Raw genomic sequence first — 20,766 nt, 5'->3', positions numbered from 1 at the left:
TCTGCAAGGCTTCAGGACCAAGGACAGTCCTAGCTACAGGACATTCTGCAAGGCTTCAGGACCAAGGACAGTCCTACATACAGGACATTCTGCAAGGCTTCAGGACAAAGGACAGTCCTACCTACAGGACATTCTGCAAGGCTTCAGGACAAAGGACAGTCCTACCTACAGGACATTCTGCAAGGCTTTAGGACCACGTACAGTCCTACCTACAGGACATTCTGCAAGGCTTCAGGACCAAGGACAGTCCTACATACAGGACATTCTGCAAGGCTTCAGGACAAAGGACATTCCTACATACAGGACATTCTGCAAGGCTTCAGGACCAAGGACAGTCCTAGCTACAGGACATTCTGCAAGGCTTCAGGACCAAGGACAGTCCTACATACAGGACATTCTGCAAGGCTTCAGGACAAAGGACAGTCCTACCTACAGGACATTCTGCAACGCTTCAGGACCAAGGACAGCCCTACATACAGGACATTCTGCAAGGCTTCAGGACCAAGGACAGTCCTACCTACAGGACATTCTACTAGGCTTCAGGACAAAGGACAGCCCTACCTACAGGACATTCTGCAAGGCTTCAGGACCAAGGACAGTCCTACCTACAGGACATTCTGCAAGGCTTCAGGACCAAGGACAGTCCTACCTACAGGACATTCTGCAAGGCTTCAGGACCAAGGACAGTCCTAGCTACAGGACATTCTGCAAGGCTCCAGGACCAAGGACAGTCCTACCTACAGGACATTCTGCAAGGCTTCAGGACTAAGGACAGTCCTACCTACAGGACATTCTGCAAGGCTCCAGGACCAAGTACAGTCCTACCTACAGGACATTCTGCAAGGCTTCAGGACCAAGTACAGTCCTACCTACAGGACATTCTGCAAGGCTTCAGGACCAAGTACAGTCCTACATACAGGACATTCTGCAAGGCTTCAGGACCAAGGACAGTCCTACCTACAGGACATTCTGCAAGGCTTCAGGACCAAGGACAGCCCTACAGTATAGCGCTTTTCTAAGTACTCAAAGACACTTTACATAAACATAAACAGGTAAACATATACATAGAAACATACACGGATACAGAAAATACAAATAGAAAAGTGACAAAGTGAGAGAGGATGTAGAGGTGTGAATTTCAGTTCTAGGGAGGCATCATGGGAGTCAGGTATTGTAGGCTTTTTTGAAGAGGTCGGTTTCAACCTCTTAAACTAACTAATCAACTAATAATATTGATTTCTATTATTATCATGAACTACAATGACATCAATGTGATTTGCTGCAGTGTTTGCGGTTCATGCTGCCAAGTTGGAGATGACAGAGCCCACAAAAATCTCTCTCATGTCCTACTTACTTACAGTACTCATTTACTAACTGGAACTTAATGCACCTTATTTTTTATTATTTTACCTATTATTATTACTTCACAGTGCTGTATATACTTACAATAACCACTAGGAGCTTCATGTGAAGGATTTTCCCCAGTTGGCAGCTCGTATTTATGGCAAATCCGACATAACTCGAACGTGGCAAAACCAAGCAGTTTGCAGCAGCTGTCCTCTTGGGGTCATTGAAAGGCCTTCTGGGAGGGAAACACAAGTGGAAGTAGGCACAAGGTGAAGCACATTGAGGGAAAGTGGCTACTCAAAAAGAAAATCAACTACTGCACTTCATAACAAAATAAGTGTGGGAAGCCATTGAACATCACAGATTGAACCGCATCCCAGGCTGCACAAACAGCAGGCAGCATGCAGTTCCTCCTGAACTTAGCTGAACCCCCCCCCCCACACACACACACACACTCATAAAACTGGAACTCATATCTAAGTTCATGCCTGGTTAACTGGGACTGTAAATTCATGTAAATCCACTGCACATTTAATGCCCATTTAACTTAGCCTGTACATTTCATGTACAGTACATTCAATGTAAACTCTTATTTAACTCCGACTGTAAATTCATGTAAATCCACTGCCTATTTAACGCCTATTTAACTCAGTCTGTAAATCTCATGTAAATCCAACGTAAATTCATATTTATTATCCACAGAACACTTCACCACTCATGTACATATTGTATATATTTACTCGATTTGATTGCACTTGCAACATTGTGATTGTCTTTACTTAGTTATCTTCCTACTTCTTATCTCTGTATATTGATGTGACCGCTACGCTGCATACAGACACTAAGACAAATTCCTCGTATGTAACTTGCATACTGTGGCAATAAAAGTGATTGTGATTGTGATTCTGAAAGAGGGTATAGGGTAAAGGTCACTCTCTCTCTCTGATGGGACAGGAAATAAACAGCAATCAGTGTAGCATGAAGAGAAGCAGCCTTAATTGAGCTCTCACTTTCACATTCCTGCCCCCCCCCCCCCAGCTGCTTCCACTGTAGCCTATCTGCAGAGCACTGCAGCAAAGTTCCTGTATTCTTTCTACACTATATTACCTGTTTAATAAGATTACTGCTGATCTTGTTGTGTCTATAACAACAAAATAATCTTACAAACATGTGAGTCTGTAACAACAAAATAATCTTACAAACATGTGAGTCTGTAACAACAAAATAATATTACAAACATGGATGTATGGAGTCTTAGCCATTGTTCACACAGGACGCCGAACGTAGCAGAGCTGAAGCTCGAGGCAGGCACAAGCTGAACTGACACCTCACCGTTCACACAAGAAGCCTTCTCTTTTCCTCTCAGCGCCTTCTCGGCGCGCCTTGAACCCGCCCACAACTCCCATTGACTTCATGCCTGGCAGCTTCAAGCTTCACGCGTCAGGCTTGGAAAATAGGACTGAATCCTGAACGATCGCTTGAGCAAGGCACGAGCGTGGCTTCAGCATAGCACGTGCGCGCGTAGTGTGAACGCCCTTGCCTGTTAACAAGGACGCCTAAATGAAACTTGTGGGTTCAGCGTAGGTTGAGCTGTCACTCGAGCACTCCATGATGTGCTCAGAGATGGTCACTCAAGCGATTGTGATGTCATCAGTGAGTGATGCCATCAGTGATGCAAAGTTGAGCAATTGTGCACTGCGCATGCCAATAGAGCAGGCGAGGCAGCGCAGCGGGCAAGCTGCATATGCGAGGCTAGCTAACACTAGAGATTTCTAGTGTTAATATAAACAAGCAAACAGTGCTCTGTGCAGGAGCGGGCACTGCATTATGATTACATGGAGTGATATAGCCAATCAACTGTAAGTAAAAACAAACAAAACTAAAAAAAAATCATTATATAAGTTCTTGGGAGACTTATTATTGCAGTTCTTCACAAAACATGGCTGTCCCATTTTACCAATAAAAGGAAGCGAACGCAAAGAAAATACTCGAGCGCAAAGAAAATATGGGGCAGTAAAATTATTATTAATTATTAGTGCCTTTAAAATGACGACAGGATGGGATGGACACAACATAATTGTTGGATTGAGGTTAGTTTATAGTATAGCAATTTATGATGGTCGCCACTGACTATCATCGATGTCCATTGCCCCAATGGACATTGATGATGGTCGGTGGCGACCATCATAAATTGCTGTAGTACTTTTAACTGCCCTCAAAAAGAAAAGGAAAAAAAAGAGGCAGAACCAACATCTCCAGATTTTTTTTTAGAACCCAGACAGGTGAACAATTACACGTCCAGCTTTCAGCTCCCATTCCCACAGCAGCGGTTATTCATTCCCATAACCTACCCCACATGAATGCACCGTTACATTAGCAGTTAATGTGGGCGGGGCCGGGCCAGCTGACGTCAGTGTAGTTTGTCAGTGACGGTGGAGGAGGGACCACAGAGCGAGCTGATCCCACGTGTGACGGTGGGCTCTGGGCTGCATTCCCCGGCTCGGTAACACTGTAGCTCCGCTCTGTCTGTCCAGCGACCTGCCTGCCTGCCCGCCCGCCCTGTGTCTGTGTGTAGCCGTCAGTCACTGCCTCTAGCTGGGTCAGATATGGAGGGAGACGGGAGCCAAGCCACGTCTGGAAGCCCGAGTGATCCGCAACACGACCCGGGGTAAGATCAGAGAGCAGATACACGCTACATTTTGTCATGCAGAATGAGTTGTTGTTTTTCTAACTGTGGATATTTAACTTGCAGCTTCTCTACGCACTGACATTTAGCTTGTCTTCCGGGTGCTGTCAACTACACCTTTGTTTGGTTATATTATCAAACGGGCCTGCCCCCTTTTGCAGTGTATCCGCCTGACTGCCCCCGATATTATGTACTGTTCTCGCTCGTGGGGAGAGAAGTGTAGGCGGAACTCCGTTCAAAAACCTGACAGTTTAACGCGCCTTGCTTATCGACAAAACCACACAGCCAGAGGAACACGTTTTGATAGATGTCACTGATTGCTAGGGTCTACTGGTAAATTCGGCACATTGATTGAGCGACCAAGCAGCACTTGATTTCAATACAAATCAACATTTTCCGAATTGGTTGACTTGACACTGCCCCCTGCCCTACCGCCCACCACTGTGTCAACGTTATTTTAGTGGAAGAATAACGTTATCGTTGGTATTCACAGTCGAACCAGTATAAAAGTTGAAAATGTAATTGCAATTAGTGCCGATTCGTGTATTGGATGTATGCCGGATTGAAGAGCGGATTCTTCCAGTTAGTAAGATCTTTAAGGTCTTTCCACCAGGTATGGTGTACCTTTGCCCACGGGCAAGGCAGCGTCACACTGCCAGATGTTCTGAATGGAGTTTGGCGAGAGGGGAGAGAACGGAACGTATCGGGGCTGCTGCTTGGCTGTCTCCGGACACACGGCTTTAGCGGCAGCTTGACCGTGCTTTTAGCCTGTCTTTTTGTCGCCAGCTTTAGTACTTAGCTCCCGCTAGCCAAGTAGTTCGCTAACTAAACGTCAAGATGGCCGATGTGACATCTGGACTGACTTCTGTCGTGTTTTCCCTTTGCAGTAAAATGTTTATCGGTGGCCTCAGCTGGCAAACTTCACCAGGTAAGCACAGCGTTGACGAGAGCTGGTGCTTCGAACGTCTGCGTGTGTGTGTGTGTGTGTGTGCGCGTGTGTGTACGCGCGTGCATCTGTGTGTACGCGCGTGCGTGTGTGCGTGCGTGCACGTTGCAAGGTTATTTTGATTTCCAGTCATTTCAAGTCCTCTATTCGACCCCTGTGTGTAACACTGTGACATTCAACGTTGAAATAAATGCAGAGGGAGAATCGCATTGTAATCCCCTCTATCTTCTTCTTTTTGTTTGCAGACAGCCTTAGAGACTATTTTAGTAAATTCGGGGAAATCAGAGAATGTATGGTGATGAGAGACCCAACGACAAAACGCTCCAGGTAAATAAACTAATCAGGGCTACTCCCACCATTATAAAATAATAATAATAATAAGCATGTGAGTTTATTTTGCCCTTCAGGGTGATATTAATACCATGCAGCCATTTAACTGGATTTGCGATTGAATCAGCGCTTTGAAAGGGTAGCCTAATGCTGTTTGACATTGACCAGGGAGCTGTGTGGAGAATATTCCCACCACTGCCATTTCCCTTCGTTTATAATGTTGTTATGTCATTAAAAGGTTGTGTGCTCCGAATCAAACTGAGAAGTAATTTGAAGGTCAGCGCAAGGAAACGTGCATCCTTGCAACTTCTTATCGTTTATTTAATGTGTAGATCATCTTAATTTGCACACTGCTGTTAATGATCCCTTTGGGGGGGAAATTGTGTTGGTGCAGCAGCAGCAAATAACAGGACACAGTCAAGAAGATGTTTTAATATGAATAACAATATCATAAATGAAGGTCATGTTAGTGTGTTATGCACACAACCAACATTTTGTGAAGAAGATTTGATTGCATGGATTTAGAGCAATATGTGCAAAAATAGCAGCAGCAGTGAGACAGAAATGAGAAACATGTATATGAGAATAAATCAAAGCAGTGTGAAATAAGGGTTGTAAATATAACGTGATGATGTTTCTCCACAGGGGCTTTGGCTTCGTCACGTTTGCAGATGCTGCCAGTGTAGATAAAGTGTTAGCACAGCCACACCACGAGTTAGACTCTAAAACGGTACGTACGCTTTTTTTTTAAATTCTCATTGCATGAATGACACTCTTAATGTCTCACTCTCTCTATGACACTCTTAATGTCTCACTCTCTCTATATGAAACTCTGAATGTCTCTCTCTCTCTCTTCACCGGGCTGTTTCTGTCAGTCTCATTTTCACTCACAAACACCTGATGGTAGCAAGCAGCTTGTGCAGCTTCAGCCCTGAGGTGGGATGTAGTGGAGATTTTTATTTGCAGAATATTCTACCACCTTTTTATGATCTAAATTTGGAATATACATTATAGTAAATAGCATCAAACTGAAGGCAGGGTGTTTCTTTCTTCTTCTTCTTTTTTGCAGAAATGAATGCTTTTTCTGAAAATATCAGATTTTTGTTTTTAACCCATATATGTTGCTCTATGACACAGGGATCATTTAGATTTTCTAATTGAAGTTTCTAATATTAGTATTAGTATTCTAGTTTAGTAGTATTCTCATAATTTTACCCAACACACCTTTTTACAATTTGTATTGACAAATGACTAATTTTAAATGGTTTTACACGCACACGTTAAGCGTTCATTTCTCACCCTGAGGTGATCTTGGTCATTGCATTTTGCTTCTGTAGACAGACCATTAATTACAAGTAATATAAGTATTATCTATTTCAAATTTGAGAATGAGTCCATGTAATTTTCTCCATACCCAGATTACCCACATCTGCATATGTAGAGTGCTGTTATTATTTATTATCGACAATCCCGTAAAAAAAAAAGTCTTGTCAATTTGAAACCTCTTGCCACACCATAGTTGTGTGTATTCCCTCAACCTGTACGTAGCAATTCATACAGAAATGTAACCCAATTAATTTCACGAGGTCTTTGAAAATCACAAGGCATTTATGTGTTTATCTATTTGGAATAGTTTGACATTTTTATCCACTTGCTGCCGTGGTCGTTGCTTCTGAAATGTTTACACTGCCAGTCAAAAGTCTGGACCCACCTGAATGAATATCCTGGCTTTCTCAATATCTTATATCCATTTTGATCGAAAGGCTTTTGCTTAAAATGCTTGAAATTAGTTTCTTAAACAAATATAAATAGTCAAGTAGATCTTCTGTATGCATTTCTTTCCAAAGCCTTTACTTTTCCATCAAGGCAAAGGGCGCCTACTTTAAAGAATCTAAAATATAAGATGGTATCATGCATGATTCCATTTGTGTTATTTCATACTTCTCTTTTGTATTATTCTAAAATGTGGGAAATGGATGTTTGTGTGCGTGTGTGTGTGTGTGTGTGTGTGTGTGTGTGTGTGTGTGTGTGTGTGTGTGTGTGTGTGTGTGTGTGTGTGTGTAACAAAATAACGGCCTGTAGGAAGGCACGTGGATCAGAACGAGGCAGTTCATCTCCTTTGGTTCCCCTCTGGTCTCGTGTGTGAATAATATTGGAGATGCTTTGTGACGCCTGATAAAGCATTGATCTGCACTCGCCCCGCTCACCTGTTCCACACCTGCTAAACCGCCACACCAACTCGCCGATAGTCGCCACAAGCTGGAGCGATAATCTTCTGCCAGAGATGGAATACGTCTGGGTCGTATATTGTCAGCCCAGAACAGAGAGACAGACACAGAGACAGAGACGAACACCGAGAGAGAGACAGAGCGAGAGAGAGAGAGAGAGAGAGAGAGAGAGAGAGAGGGACACCGAGAGAGAGACAGAGCGAGAGAGAGAGAGAGAGAGAGGGACACCGAGAGAGACAGATGGAGAGAGACAGAGAGAGAGAGAGAGAGATGCAGAAAGCCAGGGCACCGTGCTGGATGTTGCAGGTTGGAGGCTGCCCTCCCCCAAATGGTCCCCTACCAGATCATTTATAGTCGTGCACATGGGACTTATGTAATTTCTCCGTGTGCGAGCCTGGTTTTATCAAAGTAGGTCAGCCCGGGTGAGTGTTCAGAAAGCCTCTGACAGCTGATTTCCCAGGCAGGGAGGACCAGGCAGTGAGGACCAGGCAGGCAGTGAGGACCAGGCAGTGAGGACCAGGCAGGGAGGACCAGGCAGTGAGGACCAGGCAGTGAGGACCAGGCAGGGAGGACCAGGCAGTGAGGACCAGGCAGTGAGGACCAGGCAGGCAGTGAGGACCAGCCAGTGAGGACCAGGCAGTGAGGACCAGGCAGTGAGGACTAGGCAGTGAGGACCAGGCAGGGAGGACCAGGCAGTGAGGACCAGGCAGTGAGGACCAGGCAGTGAGGACCAGGCAGTGAGGACCAGGCAGGGAGGACCAGGCAGTGAGGACCAGGCAGGGAGGACTAGGCAGTGAGGACCAGGCAGGGAGGACTAGGCAGTGAGGACCAGGCAGGGAGGACCAGGCAGTGAGGAGGACACAGGTAGTGGAGTAAGCGCCGGCCGGGCTGAAAAACAGGAGTAGTTTGGCCCTCATATATATAAATAGGGCTGTGCTGTGCAGGAGTTCTGTCATGTTTCAGTGTAGGGATGAATGGGGAGTTTGTGAGCGGGCATGTTGATAACGGGAACACTTTGGCCTCGCTGAGCGGAGAAACTGACCCGGGGAAGTTTGTCTAGGTGGAAAATCAGATTGTGGTCGGCGTTGACCTTCAGGGAAATGCGTTTGTTTTTACACAACAGTTTCCCCCTTTTTTATTTATTGAGTAAGCGTTCTAAAATCGATGAAGTCGTCCTGTTAACCTGTATGTTTTTTTTTTTTTACGAGTCCATTTATTTTTAACTCAATCTGAAATATTACTGCATCTAACAACCCTTTGAATAATATGGCTTAGCGGTATTTAGTAGATGCTGCTTTTTCTCTGTGTTCCTTTAGTGTGGTAATTTGGTCGCCAATGTGAAACCATTTTGAAATGTTGCAGCTATTTGAGTTGAGTTGACTATGCAATGACAGAGTCATTACTGAGAGTAAATGCACACATATGAGAAACGAGTGTCAGCGCCGCCGCACGCACGCACGCACGCACGCACGCACGCACGCACGCACGCACACACACACACACACACACACACACACACACACACACCACAGTTTATTTCTATTATTTAACGTCAGTGTTTTTGCAATTAGCTTGTGAGGTAAAAGAACATAATGTGGGGTGTCCCGGTGCCTCGGTGGGCTGAGGGGTCTGCCACCCATGCACCTGTTACATCGTGAGTTTGAATCTGTTGCACATCACCCTCCTCTCTCCCTCTTTCTCTCCCTCTCTCTCCTGTCTCCTTACTGTGTCAAAAAGCCCCCAAAATAATCTTTAAAAAAAAAAGAGAGAATATTGTATTAATTTGGTGTGCTTTGTTTGTTTTGTTTTAGAGGGTAGACGACGATATAAACAGTTGTTTACTTACTACTGATTTGTTTTTGATAGGTGCTTTTTGGTGTGGCCATTGCGATGACATGCTGGGGGCCACTGTTTGACTGTGGTGACCGTTGCATTGCATATAATACTATATATTATTATTATTATTATATAATATAATACTAAAGCAAGTTTAGACATCTATTAAACATACTTGTTCTGTTAAGGCTTCCCTGCTTCATTCAATACGAGGCTTTGACTGATATGGGCGTTGAAGGCCAATACTGATGAGGGATGCACGATATTGGATTTTTTTTGTCGATATTCGATATTTTTCAAATCTTTCGGGCCGATACCGAATATATAGCGCACATTTTCCTCCCCACATAATTTCAGAGAACATCAAGTCTCTCCTGTGGTGGAATGAACACATCATTATGCCTGCTCTTATCACGATGGCACCACTGGCAGACATAAATACAACGCTTTTCAAAATGCACACATTCACTGGGAAAAATAAGGAAACTACTTTAACTTAGGTTATGTAAAAAAACATGATTTATTTATTTTTACGTCACATTTTCTTTCAAACAAAACTGTCAGATTCATCCTATTTAAGCAGGCCTGGATGATGCTCTCCCTGAAACAATCCTGCCAGTATCCATCACAACCTCTTTCACAAGTTGCAGCATCGTTTTATCAGCCTGTCATATGGTCAGAAATGTTCCATGCTAATATTTCATAAAGCTTTCATAATGACATTCTTTAAGGGTCAGCAGCTCTTTAAGACAGCCTGACCCTCACATACTCGATGCTAGGGAGGGAAACTCTGGGATACATACATGCATCCATCATATCAGGTTCAAGTTGAGTTTATTGTCATTTTACCGTACCTCTCTGTGCAAGACCCAATGAGACGCCCTTTCTCTGGCATCAAGGTGCAAAAAAACCCAAACCAACAAAAAAAACGCACATACAGTACAAGAAAAAAAAGTAACATTTCTGCAACACAGTCCCTAAGATGCAAGTACAAGTTAAAGTGCACTTTAAAGTGAAAGCTAAAGTGCAAAGTTAGGTGCAAGCTAAACTAGTTAAAAGAAACAATAGTGACGTAGCGTGAGAGTAAAGAGTTGTAACAACAGTGTATTAAAAAACGCATCGCATGTAGATGACACTGCCTGGCTGATAAATGATATTTGAAAAATGTATCGGTCGCTCCCTGGTTCCTACGTCTGCAAAAACGCTCTCGGCTGTAATGTTTTCAACATCCTCTGGATTCACTGAAAGGAGAACGCTGCCGTTTGATACAGAGACCCTGTTTCATCTAAGCTAAAGGCTATATGATGCTAGGTCAAATAGATGTCCATGTGATACATAGACCCTGTTTCATCTAAGCTAAAGGCTATATGATGCTAGGTCAAATAGATGACCATGTGATACAGAGATCCTGTTTCATCTAAGCTAAAGGCTATATGATGCTAGGTCAAATAGATGACCATGTGATACAGAGACCCTGTTTCATCTAAGCTAAAGGCTATACGATGCTAGGTCAAATAGATGACCATGTGATACAGAGACCCTGTTTCATCTAAGCTAAAGGCTATATGATGCTAGGTCAAATAGATGACCATGTGATACAGAGACCCTGTTTCATCTAAGCTAAAGGCTATACGATGCTAGGTCAAATAGATGTCCATGTGATACAGAGACCCTGTTTCATCTAAGCTAAAGGCTATACGATGCTAGGTCAAATAGATGACCATGTGATACAGAGACCCTGTTTCATCTAAGCTAAAGGCTATACGATGCTAGGTCAAATAGATGACCATGTGATACAGAGACCCTGTTTCATCTAAGCTAAAGGCTATACGATGCTAGGTCAAATAGATGACCATGTGATACAGAGACCCTGTTTCATCTAAGCTAAAGGCTATATGATGCTAGGTCAAGCTAAAGGCTATACGATGCTAGGTCAAATAGATGACCATGTGATACAGAGACCCTGTTTCATCTAAGCTAAAGGCTATATGCTAGGTCAAATAGATGTCCATGTGATACAGAGACCCTGTTTCATCTAAGCTAAAGGCTATACGATGCTAGGTCATGGGCGTCCGTGTGATACAGGCGCATGCCAGTCCGCCTGCTTAAAATTCCCCTCGTATGGACTCTGACAAGATGAAAGTGAAGGCTGGAGATGAATATCCCTGTATGCTGACAGTCGAATGACCCCTGACACTGTATATGTATACGGTATATATATATGTATATGTATATAAATATATGTATATGTATGTATATATATATATATATATATATATATTTATATACATATATATATATATATATATATATATATATGTATATATATATATATGTATGTAAATATATATATATATGTATGTAAATATATGTATATATATGTATGTATGTATGTATATATATATTTATATACATATATTTATATACATATATATATATATATATATATATATATATATATATGCTCTTTTCCCCTGCCCTACAGTATGTGGCCTTGCACTGAAGAGGTCTGAGGAGTGGCTGTAATGGCCGCCTCATCGACAGTGTGCCAGCTGTGCTCAGATGAATGCACTGTTTTCACGGCCCTGACGCTCTTGAGAGCACCTGTTCAAAACATGGGCAGTGTTAAGAGCACATTATTACACGGCTTTGTCAGATGTTCAGTTCTGATTGGCCGGTGAATGCAGTGTGAATTGTGAGAGCTCTTTTATCTCTGAATAGGTCTATCAGACCGGGCTGTGTCACAGCAAGTATCACTCCACCACAGTGAAGAGGTGCGGAGAATTTTCTTGATTTTTCGTCCAAGTAACTGGTGCCGTTTTGTGGAAAAAAAAAGGCGTTACTCTTTCGTTACTGATGACCAACGCTCGGCTAACCGAGAAACTTGGAATATTTTTCCAGTGCTACTTTTCATTTATTCAGAGAGCAGGACATTTGGATTGGTGGTTCGAGAGTGAATTGGAATTCTACTGCATCTGTTGGTGTTGGTCTTCTACAATGTAGCCATGATTACTAGCGACAGACAATTCCATGGCTATAATTTTGCTACAGTGTAGCCATGAATTTTAGCTACAGACGCTTCCACAGTTACAATTTTGCTACAGCGTAGCATGGATGCTAGCTACAGATGTTTCTATGGGTACAGTTCTACTACTACGGTGTAGCATGGACGACGTTCGCTACAGATTTTTATGCCTCCGCCGGCGATTGCCGTGGCTGGAGAACAGGCGCTCCGACCTACCAGAGGAGGCGCTAGTGCAGCACCCCAGACTCATCCCCCACCGGCTTCCCACCCGCGGACATGGCCAATTGTGTCTGTAGGAACGTCTGACCAAGCCAGAAGTACCGCTCCCGGGAAAGTGAACCCGGGTCTCCGTGGTGGTACTGTAGGCGAGTGCTTTTACCTCAACACTACCCAGGTGCCCAGCTACACATGTTTTCTGCCAGAGGCTTGTACATTTCTTTAGCTTGTAATAAAATCATTTTGTGTCAACAGGTGATTCATTTCTCTGTAAATAGCTATGTAATTATGCAGGATAATGTACAGTGTTAGGATCTTGATCTTGGCTTATTTTGTGATGACTGCCTTGCTGCTGCACATTATTTTGTACTTAACACCCCCTTGATATTCCCTCTAAAATCAGTTATTGAAATGAAACTTCCTCAAAAAAGAGAAAAGCAGAAAAAAAAAAGTCTGTCTTGTGAATGAATGCCTTTCTAAATGGCTCTTGCAGTTGTCTTCGAGGGGATTTTGAGTTGTTAGCTGTGTCTGTGGCTCCTCCTGACATGCTGCTGATTTAATTTCCTTTGTCATTATTTTATGACTGACAAAATGTTCAGTTCCACCCACAAAGCGAGCGCTCTCTGAGCAGTGATTTCAGTGAATTATCGCTGTGAATGTGGCTACAAATGTTCCCACCACTCTCCTTTGTATTTGGCCTCATTGTGCTCAGTTGGGGGGGGGGGGGGGTTGCATGACAATTAACGCGATGCTGCTGCGACGCCGCGGATGCTATTAGAATATACCTGCTTTTTTCCAACCACCTAAAAGGCACACAAGGTTGCAGCCTTGCATGATCCACATATTGGAAATCCATTGGAAATCCATGTGTTGAACAAAGGCTCCATATGGTTTTAGTCAGCTGTATTTGCCTTTTTCAATGGGAAGCCTGTTATCCAGTACAGACAATTGTTTAGCCTTGAATAGCATGAAAGAACGCATTCAATACGTCGTGAATGGCTGAGAAAATGGGGGAAATATTGGATGCGGTAGCAGGAGCCTCCATTCTCCCATCAATCAGGCTGTTCTTTTTATAGTGCTGTGATGGCAATTTAGTTTTAATAAGTTCTTAAAGGCGAGCTGAACATAATGTTAATTAGCTCTCTCTCTGCCTGTGTCATTTGTAAATCACTGCTGTTTTATTGACCGGCTTCCAGTTATGAAGAGATTTGATTTGACGGGGAATGGTCCTGTGATTGGGTAAAGGTAAATTGCTAGTAGCTCTGTGTTATTAGCCATCTTTAATGGGAACATTGATTAACTGTATACAGAGAAGCGGTGAACACAGGAAATCAGAAAAGCCCCACCAAGCACCAAGCTGAGCAGCGAGTGTTTTGATTCTTAGCCATTTAATTGAAGAGTTCTCTGCAATCTCTCATGAAAACATTTGGATTGTCTAGCATGTATTAGTATGACACAATAGGATTGATAGAAGTGGGCAGACACCGACGACGGGTGTGTTTTTTCCACCCCTCATATAATTTTCTTAAAATGACACCACTGTGAGAAGACGGGCTGCTAACGTGTGCTTTCTCCTCTCTCTGTCAAATCAATATTAAACAAGGGGATTGTATTTAATAATTTGCGCCCTCCCCGGTCAAATCCCCCCCCCAAGGGCAGAGATCAATGCGGTGTTCTTCGGTCGATAAAAGGCAGTTCTCATGGTAGACGTTAGGAATAGGAACTCACAGTAAGATATTCCGAATGCATTTCCTAGTCTCTGTTGATCAATACTTAACGACTACCGTTTTTTTATTTGATTTTTGATTTTTGCTCATTTCACTGTAAACTCCTGTCTTTCCCATTTTCCGCTGTACGCTTCTAGGGCTGGGTGATATGGACAAAAGCAAACATCACAATATTTTTATCCATATGGATATTGTGGCGACATTGTAGGATGACTATTGCTGCTTTCACTCAATATTGACACAGTGATATTTGTGGTCATCAGTAATGACTAATATAATGACTAAGTGGGTAAAGACCAGTCTGGTAAGTTCAGAAAATCACATCACTCTCCTGTAATGCAGCCTTTCAACCCGGGAAAAGGCAACAGTTAGCTGTATCACCATGTTACCATAACATCTAAGACCATATCTCACCTCTCATATCATGATATTGATATAATATTGATATATTGTCCAGCCCTAATATACGCGTCTCAAATAATTAACCTACATTTTCATCTAGGCAAACACCATTTTGCTGGCGTTCTTTCTCTCCCTCTCTCCCCCAATTCTCCAATTCTTTTTTATCTTTCTCCTTCTCCGTGTTGCCTGACTTGCGTTTCTTTACTCTCTGCCCACCAGATCGACCCTAAAGTTGCCTTTCCTAGACGTGCTCAACCCAAGGTAAGAGAACCTTCCTTTGTTCCGCTGTGGCTCTGAGGTTGCTCTTTTGACATTTCGCTGACAGGCTCAAGTGGTGATTGTGTTGTGTGTGTGTGTGTGTGTGTGTGTGTGTGTGTGTGTGTGTGTGGGGGGCTGGTGTATCTGTACCTGAAGGCACAGGTCACCTTCTCAGACATCTGAGAGGACGTGCGGACGGACGGATGGATGGATGAGATATGCAGAACAACAACAACACGTTTGTTTTGGTCAAATAAAGCTCGTCCCCGAGATGAAACTCCGGGGACGTTACAGATGTTGACAGAGTTGCATCAGATGCCGGCGTCCTGCGTGAGTGCACCCGCTAATTCACGGGCGAGTTGTTTTCTCCCCCAGAGGAGGCCGCTGAGATTGATTCTCTCCTTTATCGCACAAAGAGAGCCGTCCTGTCGTCACCTTGGAAGTTCAGCGTTCAGACAGAGACTTGGCAGAGAGGCGCAGCAGCACTCAAAGCCAAAGCGCACACGCTGCCTTTAAGGTGGGATATATTGCTGTATAATTGAGTACCAGCGAGGGATGTGTTTTTTACCGATACCATCTCTTCAGCCTCTACTTGTTTCCTCCTCACTCCAAGCTGCTCTCGTTTAAGTCAAAGCCCGGGCCCTTCTCCGGTGTTAGTGACTGTGTGCTGTTGTTAGTGACTGTGTGCTGTTGTTAGTGAATGTGTGCTGTTGTTAGTGACTGTGTGGTGTTGTTAGTGAATGTGTGCTGTTGTTAGTGACTGTGTGGTGTTGTTAGTGACTGTGTGCTGTTGTTAGTGACTGTGTGGTGTTGTTAGTGACTGTGTGGTGTTGTTACTGACCGTGTGCTGTTGTTAGTGACTGTGTGGTGTTGTTAGTGACTGTGTGGCGTTGTTAGTGACTGTGTGCTGTTGTTAGTGACTGTGTGGTGTTGTTAGTGACTGTGTGGTGTTGTTAGTGACTGTGTGGTGTTGTTAGTGACTGTGTGCTGTTGTTAGTGACTGTGTGGTGTTGTTAGTGACTGTGTGGTGTTGTTACTGACCGTGTGCTGTTGTTAGTGACTGTGTGGTGTTGTTAGTGACTGTGTGGCGTTGTTAGTGACTGTGTGCTGTTGTTAGTGACTGTGTGCTGTTGTTAGTGACTGTGTGCTGTTGTTAGTGACTGTGTGCTGTTGTTAGTGCCTGTGTGCCGTCGACAGTGTGGAAGCCTGGAAAATACCAAAGGCCTTTATATTCATCTCATATGTTGTCAACCAAGCGAGCATATGCTGCGCTATTTGGCAGATCTCGACAAAGCTTTGATATCTCTGTGCTCTGTGGGTATGTTAGGAGGGGGGGGGGGGTCTCTGCATGCATTATTTGAATAAACATGAAATTGACTCAAGGACATCCACAACAATAAAAGATGCAGACAGCCAGGCTCTGTGGCCAGATACTATAGAGGAGCTGCTCTCTGTAAACATGGCCCAGTGGAGGATGGCTGAAGGTTAAACACTACCTGCTACTTAAGGGCAGCCTCATTAGTGCAGAGAACTAGTACTGTGTTTTTTTCTTTTGGGGGGGGGGGGGGGAGGTTCTCTTGCCCCGGGTGGGGTGGGGTGGGGTGGGGTGGGGTGGGGGGCAGGAGGGGATGTATCTTGTCAGAGAAGCTGGCAGCTATACAGTTGAAGGCAGAGGGAGCTGCAGGGGGTTGCCTCTCTCAGGAATATGTATAATTTATGAACAGACTAATGGTCAGGTCCCCTCCGGTTGGCTCTGACTCACTTTGTTGGGCGCCGGGCACGAACTCTGTCTGTCTGTCTGAACTCTTGTCTGTCTGTCTGAACTCTGTCTGTCTGTCTGAACTCTGTCTGTCTGAACTCTGTCTGTCTGTCTGAACTCTGTCTGTCTGAACTCTGTCTGTCTGAACTCTGTCTGTCGGTCTGAACTCTGTCTGTCTGTCTGTCTGAACTCTGTCTGTCTGTATGTACTCTGTCTGTCTGTCTGAACTCTGTCTGTCTGTCTGAACTCTGTCTGTCTGAACTCTGTCTGTCTGTATGTACTCTGTCTGTCTGAACTCTGTCTGTCTGAACTCTGTCTGTCTGTATGTACTCTGTCTGTCTGTCTGAACTCTGTCTGTATGTATGTACTCTGTCTGTCTGAACTCTGTCTGTCTGTATGTACTCTGTCTGTCTGAACTCTGTCTGTCTGTATGTACTCTGTCTGTCTGAACTCTGTCGGTCTGAACTCTGTCTGTCTGAACTCTGTCTGTCGGTCTGAACTCTGTCTGTCTGTCTGTCTGAACTCTGTCTGTATGTACTCTGTCTGTATGTACTCTGTCTGTCTGAACTCTGTCTGTATTAGGGGTGTCACGGTACATGTATTCGTCCCGTGAATTTACGGTACGACCCTCACGGTACCTCGTTTCACGATACGTGAAACGACACGACGAATACGTCAAATCCAGAAGCACCTAAACGCTGTTTGAACGGCATTGAATTGAATTGAATTAAACGCCACAGAAGAAGACACACCAAAACAACACATGGGCCATAGAAATCCGCGTTCACAGAATGGGACGTTTTGTGGCGATAAGCTGTTTTGCAAATTCTGTCAACATCAAGCCAACGAGGTAAGCTTGCCAATGTAACGCTACGTAGCCGCGACAAAGTCCTTTATAGTTGCGCGTTGCGGCTAAATGTTACATAACACTGACAAAGCTGTTAACTTGTAAACAAGCAACTTACATCGCGTGGGATGAGTGATGCGGTCAAGCAGACTCAACCAGACATCTGCGGATGCAGACAAGCAAGGAAGAGGGGATGACTCCTTGTCATGTTCCAATAATCCATTAGATGACCGAACGTAATCATATTATGCTAAACAAAACTCACATCCAATAACGTTAAGGCGCTGACAGGGTTCTTTCCCGTACTTACTGGGAAAGTGAAACCCACCCCGTTGTCTGTCAGACAGTGGGGGTATCTTTCAACAGGGTTTAGAAGTTTTTCTTCTTCTGCCGTTTTATTCTTCTTCTACTTAACATGTAGGTATTTTGACGTTGACTAAAGAAATACTGCCGCCTAGTGGCCGCTTTTAGATAGGATTCCAAATTAGTGCTTACATCAAACGCAAATGCTACATAAAACAAATACAACAGGGGGAGGGGTTGGTGGGAGTATTAGGCTACTCCACACATGCGCTCTGTTTACAAACTTGTGTACAATAAAGATTTAAAGTGGGGGGAAATGCCTTTGCCCTGTCAAACAGCTGGAATACAGACATCTGAGAGGGAGGCGCACCCCACACTTTGAAAATCACTGCTCTAGAGTAAAACCTTTTTGTGTGGATTGCCTAGATCTTATTAAATAGTGGACATTTATTCATTCCCACATATTATACACTATTTCTGATGGTATAAATAGCGTAAAAAGCAGAATTCAGACATATTCAAAGGGAAAAAAACAGAATTTGGGATTTGTTGCTTTTTTCCCCCGTTTTCGTACCGTGCCGTATTCGTACCGAACCGTGACCCCAAAACCGAGGTACGTACCGAACCGTGACTTTTGTGTACCGTGACACCCCTAGTCTGTATGTATGTACTCTGTCTGTCTGAACTCTGTCTGTCTGTATGTACTCTGTCTGTCTGAACTCTGTCTGTCTGTCTGAACTCTGTCTGAACTCTGTCTGTCTGAACTCTGTCTGAACTCTGTATGTCTGTCTGAACTCAATACAATAATTTTATACCATTATACTTCTCTAACCATTTATGTTGCTCTGCACAGCTTCGTTCTGTAATTCTTGTCAAAAGTGACATGCTTTATCTCTGTGCAAAACTGCCCCACTTCCTGTCTTGTTCTAGCTAAGTGTAGCTAGCTTGATGCTGCTACAGCAAACAGCAGTAGCTGCTCTGCCCTACATGTATAAGTGTAGCTAGCTTGATGCTGCTACAGCAAACAGCAGTAGCTGCTCTGCCCTACATGTATAAGTGTAGCTAGCTTGATGCTGCTACAGCAAACAGCAGTAGCTGCTCTGCCCTACATGTATAAGTGTAGCTAGCTTGATGCTGCTACAGCAAACAGCAGTAGCTGCTCTGCCCTACATGTATAAGTGTAGCTAGCTTGATGCTGCTACATCAAACAGCAGTAGCTGCTCTGCCCTACATGTATAAGTGTAGCTAGCTTGATGCTGCTACAGCAAACAGCAGTAGCTGCTCTGCCCTACATGTATAAGTGTAGCTAGCTTGATGCTGCTACAGCAAACAGCAGTAGCTGCTCTGCCCTACATGTATAAGTGTAGCTAGCTTGATGCTGCTACAGCAAACAGCAGTAGCTGCTCTGCCCTGCATGTATAAGTGTAGCTAGCTTGATGCTGCTACAGCAAACAGCAGTAGCTGCTCTGCCCTACATGTATAAGTGTAGCTAGCTTGATGCTGCTACAGCAAACAGCAGTAGCTGCTCTGCCCTACATGTATAAGTGTAGCTAGCTTGATGCTGCTACAACAAACAGCAGTAGCTGCTCTGCCCTACATGTATAAGTGTAGCTAGCTTGATGCTGCTACAGCAAACAGCAGTAGCTGCTCTGCCCTACATGTATAAGTGTAGCTAGCTTGATGCTGCTACAGCAAACAGCAGTAGCTGCTCTGCCCTACATGTATAAGTGTAGCTAGCTTGATGCTGCTACAGCAAACAGCAGTAGCTGCTCTGCCCTACATGTACATCTGCTGTCACGTTTCACTCACTGACCTAAATAATATGGACAAACCCATCCACCATCTTTTGGAGCAAGGTGTGTTGTGTGTCGCCATCTTGGGGTCTTGCGCAGCTCACGTGAGATGGGCGTTTCCCAGAGCCACAGCTCTGCCTGCTATTGGTTCAGCAAGCTGTGTGATCACTGGACAGGCGACCTGTCAATAACCCCCTTTTATATTGTCTATTTTACTCCAAACATGCAAATGATGTAAGAAATGAACCCCCTACAGTTGTTATGAAAAGGTGAAGTTAGCTATCTAGACGGTCCAGGCTGTAAAGATGCTTAATCACCGCTACAAACTAAGTGGGGCATTTTAACATGGGGGTGAATGGGAAGGACTGGACTTCTGAGTTCTGCCTCAAGTGGCCAATCGAGAAACTACAGCTTTCAGGATACTTCCGTGTGCTCATGGGAAAACCTCAGAGCTTGCCCACTGGTTTCACTGTGCGTAAACGTTGTAACGTTTAGCAGCTAGCGGCGCTGCTAACTAGCGATGCTAATGCTAGCCAGCCCAGAACTCTTGTCTGCTGCTGTTCAATGTAGTTTGTCTCCTGTATACAAAACCATCGTCTGACACATTTAATCTCATTTGTTTATGTTTATGTGACTCTTGTCATGGCTTGCTACTACAGGGCAGGAAGCCTCAGTCAACAGACACTACTATTGATTCTATACATGTACATGTAGCAATCATAAGAAAACACTGGGCCACGGTTGTTGTCCGTCACGACGGGCTGTTTGTGTTCTTAAATATTGTGTCGTTTTCAATACCGAGGGTTTTTTGTCATGTTATATCTCGCAAAAAACATTTGAAAATGGCTTCGTCTTCACAGCGGGGAAACAGCGTCCTCCTCTCTGCAATTGGTGGAATTCCGGAATTCCGGAATTAGGCGAGATGCCTAGTGTATGGAAAAGTAGGCAGCTGAGAAATAATAGGCAAATATTGAGGGACACTAAGGGTCTGTCTGTAACGCAAGTGAGCTTCCTATCACCTAGCTACCTAACTAGATACTTTATTAATTAGGTATCAATTTTA

At 44.0% G+C, this 20,766-nt stretch overlaps 1 protein-coding gene across 6 annotated transcripts in view; it reads left to right on the top strand.

Moving 5' to 3' along the window:
• Positions 1 to 3,911: 3,911 nt before the first annotated feature.
• msi2b (musashi RNA-binding protein 2b) overlaps positions 3,912 to 20,766 on the top strand; it is a gene marked incomplete at its 3' end in the record, with an annotated part of 439,826 nt that continues 422,971 nt past the window's right edge. For all 6 annotated transcript variants that reach the window (XM_083636412.1, XM_083636411.1, XM_083636410.1 and 3 more), the window contains exons 1-5: positions 3,912 to 4,015; positions 4,921 to 4,961; positions 5,225 to 5,306; positions 5,955 to 6,039; positions 14,963 to 15,004. In XM_083636412.1, the coding sequence (XP_083492538.1) occupies positions 3,954 to 4,015; positions 4,921 to 4,961; positions 5,225 to 5,306; positions 5,955 to 6,039; positions 14,963 to 15,004 (312 nt within the window). In that variant the 5' untranslated portion in view covers positions 3,912 to 3,953. The remainder of the gene's footprint in view (positions 4,016 to 4,920; positions 4,962 to 5,224; positions 5,307 to 5,954; positions 6,040 to 14,962; positions 15,005 to 20,766) is intronic.

The sequence above is a fragment of the Poromitra crassiceps genome (genome assembly GCF_964638095.1).
Source record: "Poromitra crassiceps genome assembly, chromosome: 5".
NCBI classification, from domain to species: domain Eukaryota; kingdom Metazoa; phylum Chordata; class Actinopteri; order Beryciformes; family Melamphaidae; genus Poromitra; species Poromitra crassiceps.
Note: the sequence above shows the minus strand (reverse complement) of the source record. Positions and strands in the feature narration are given on the sequence as shown.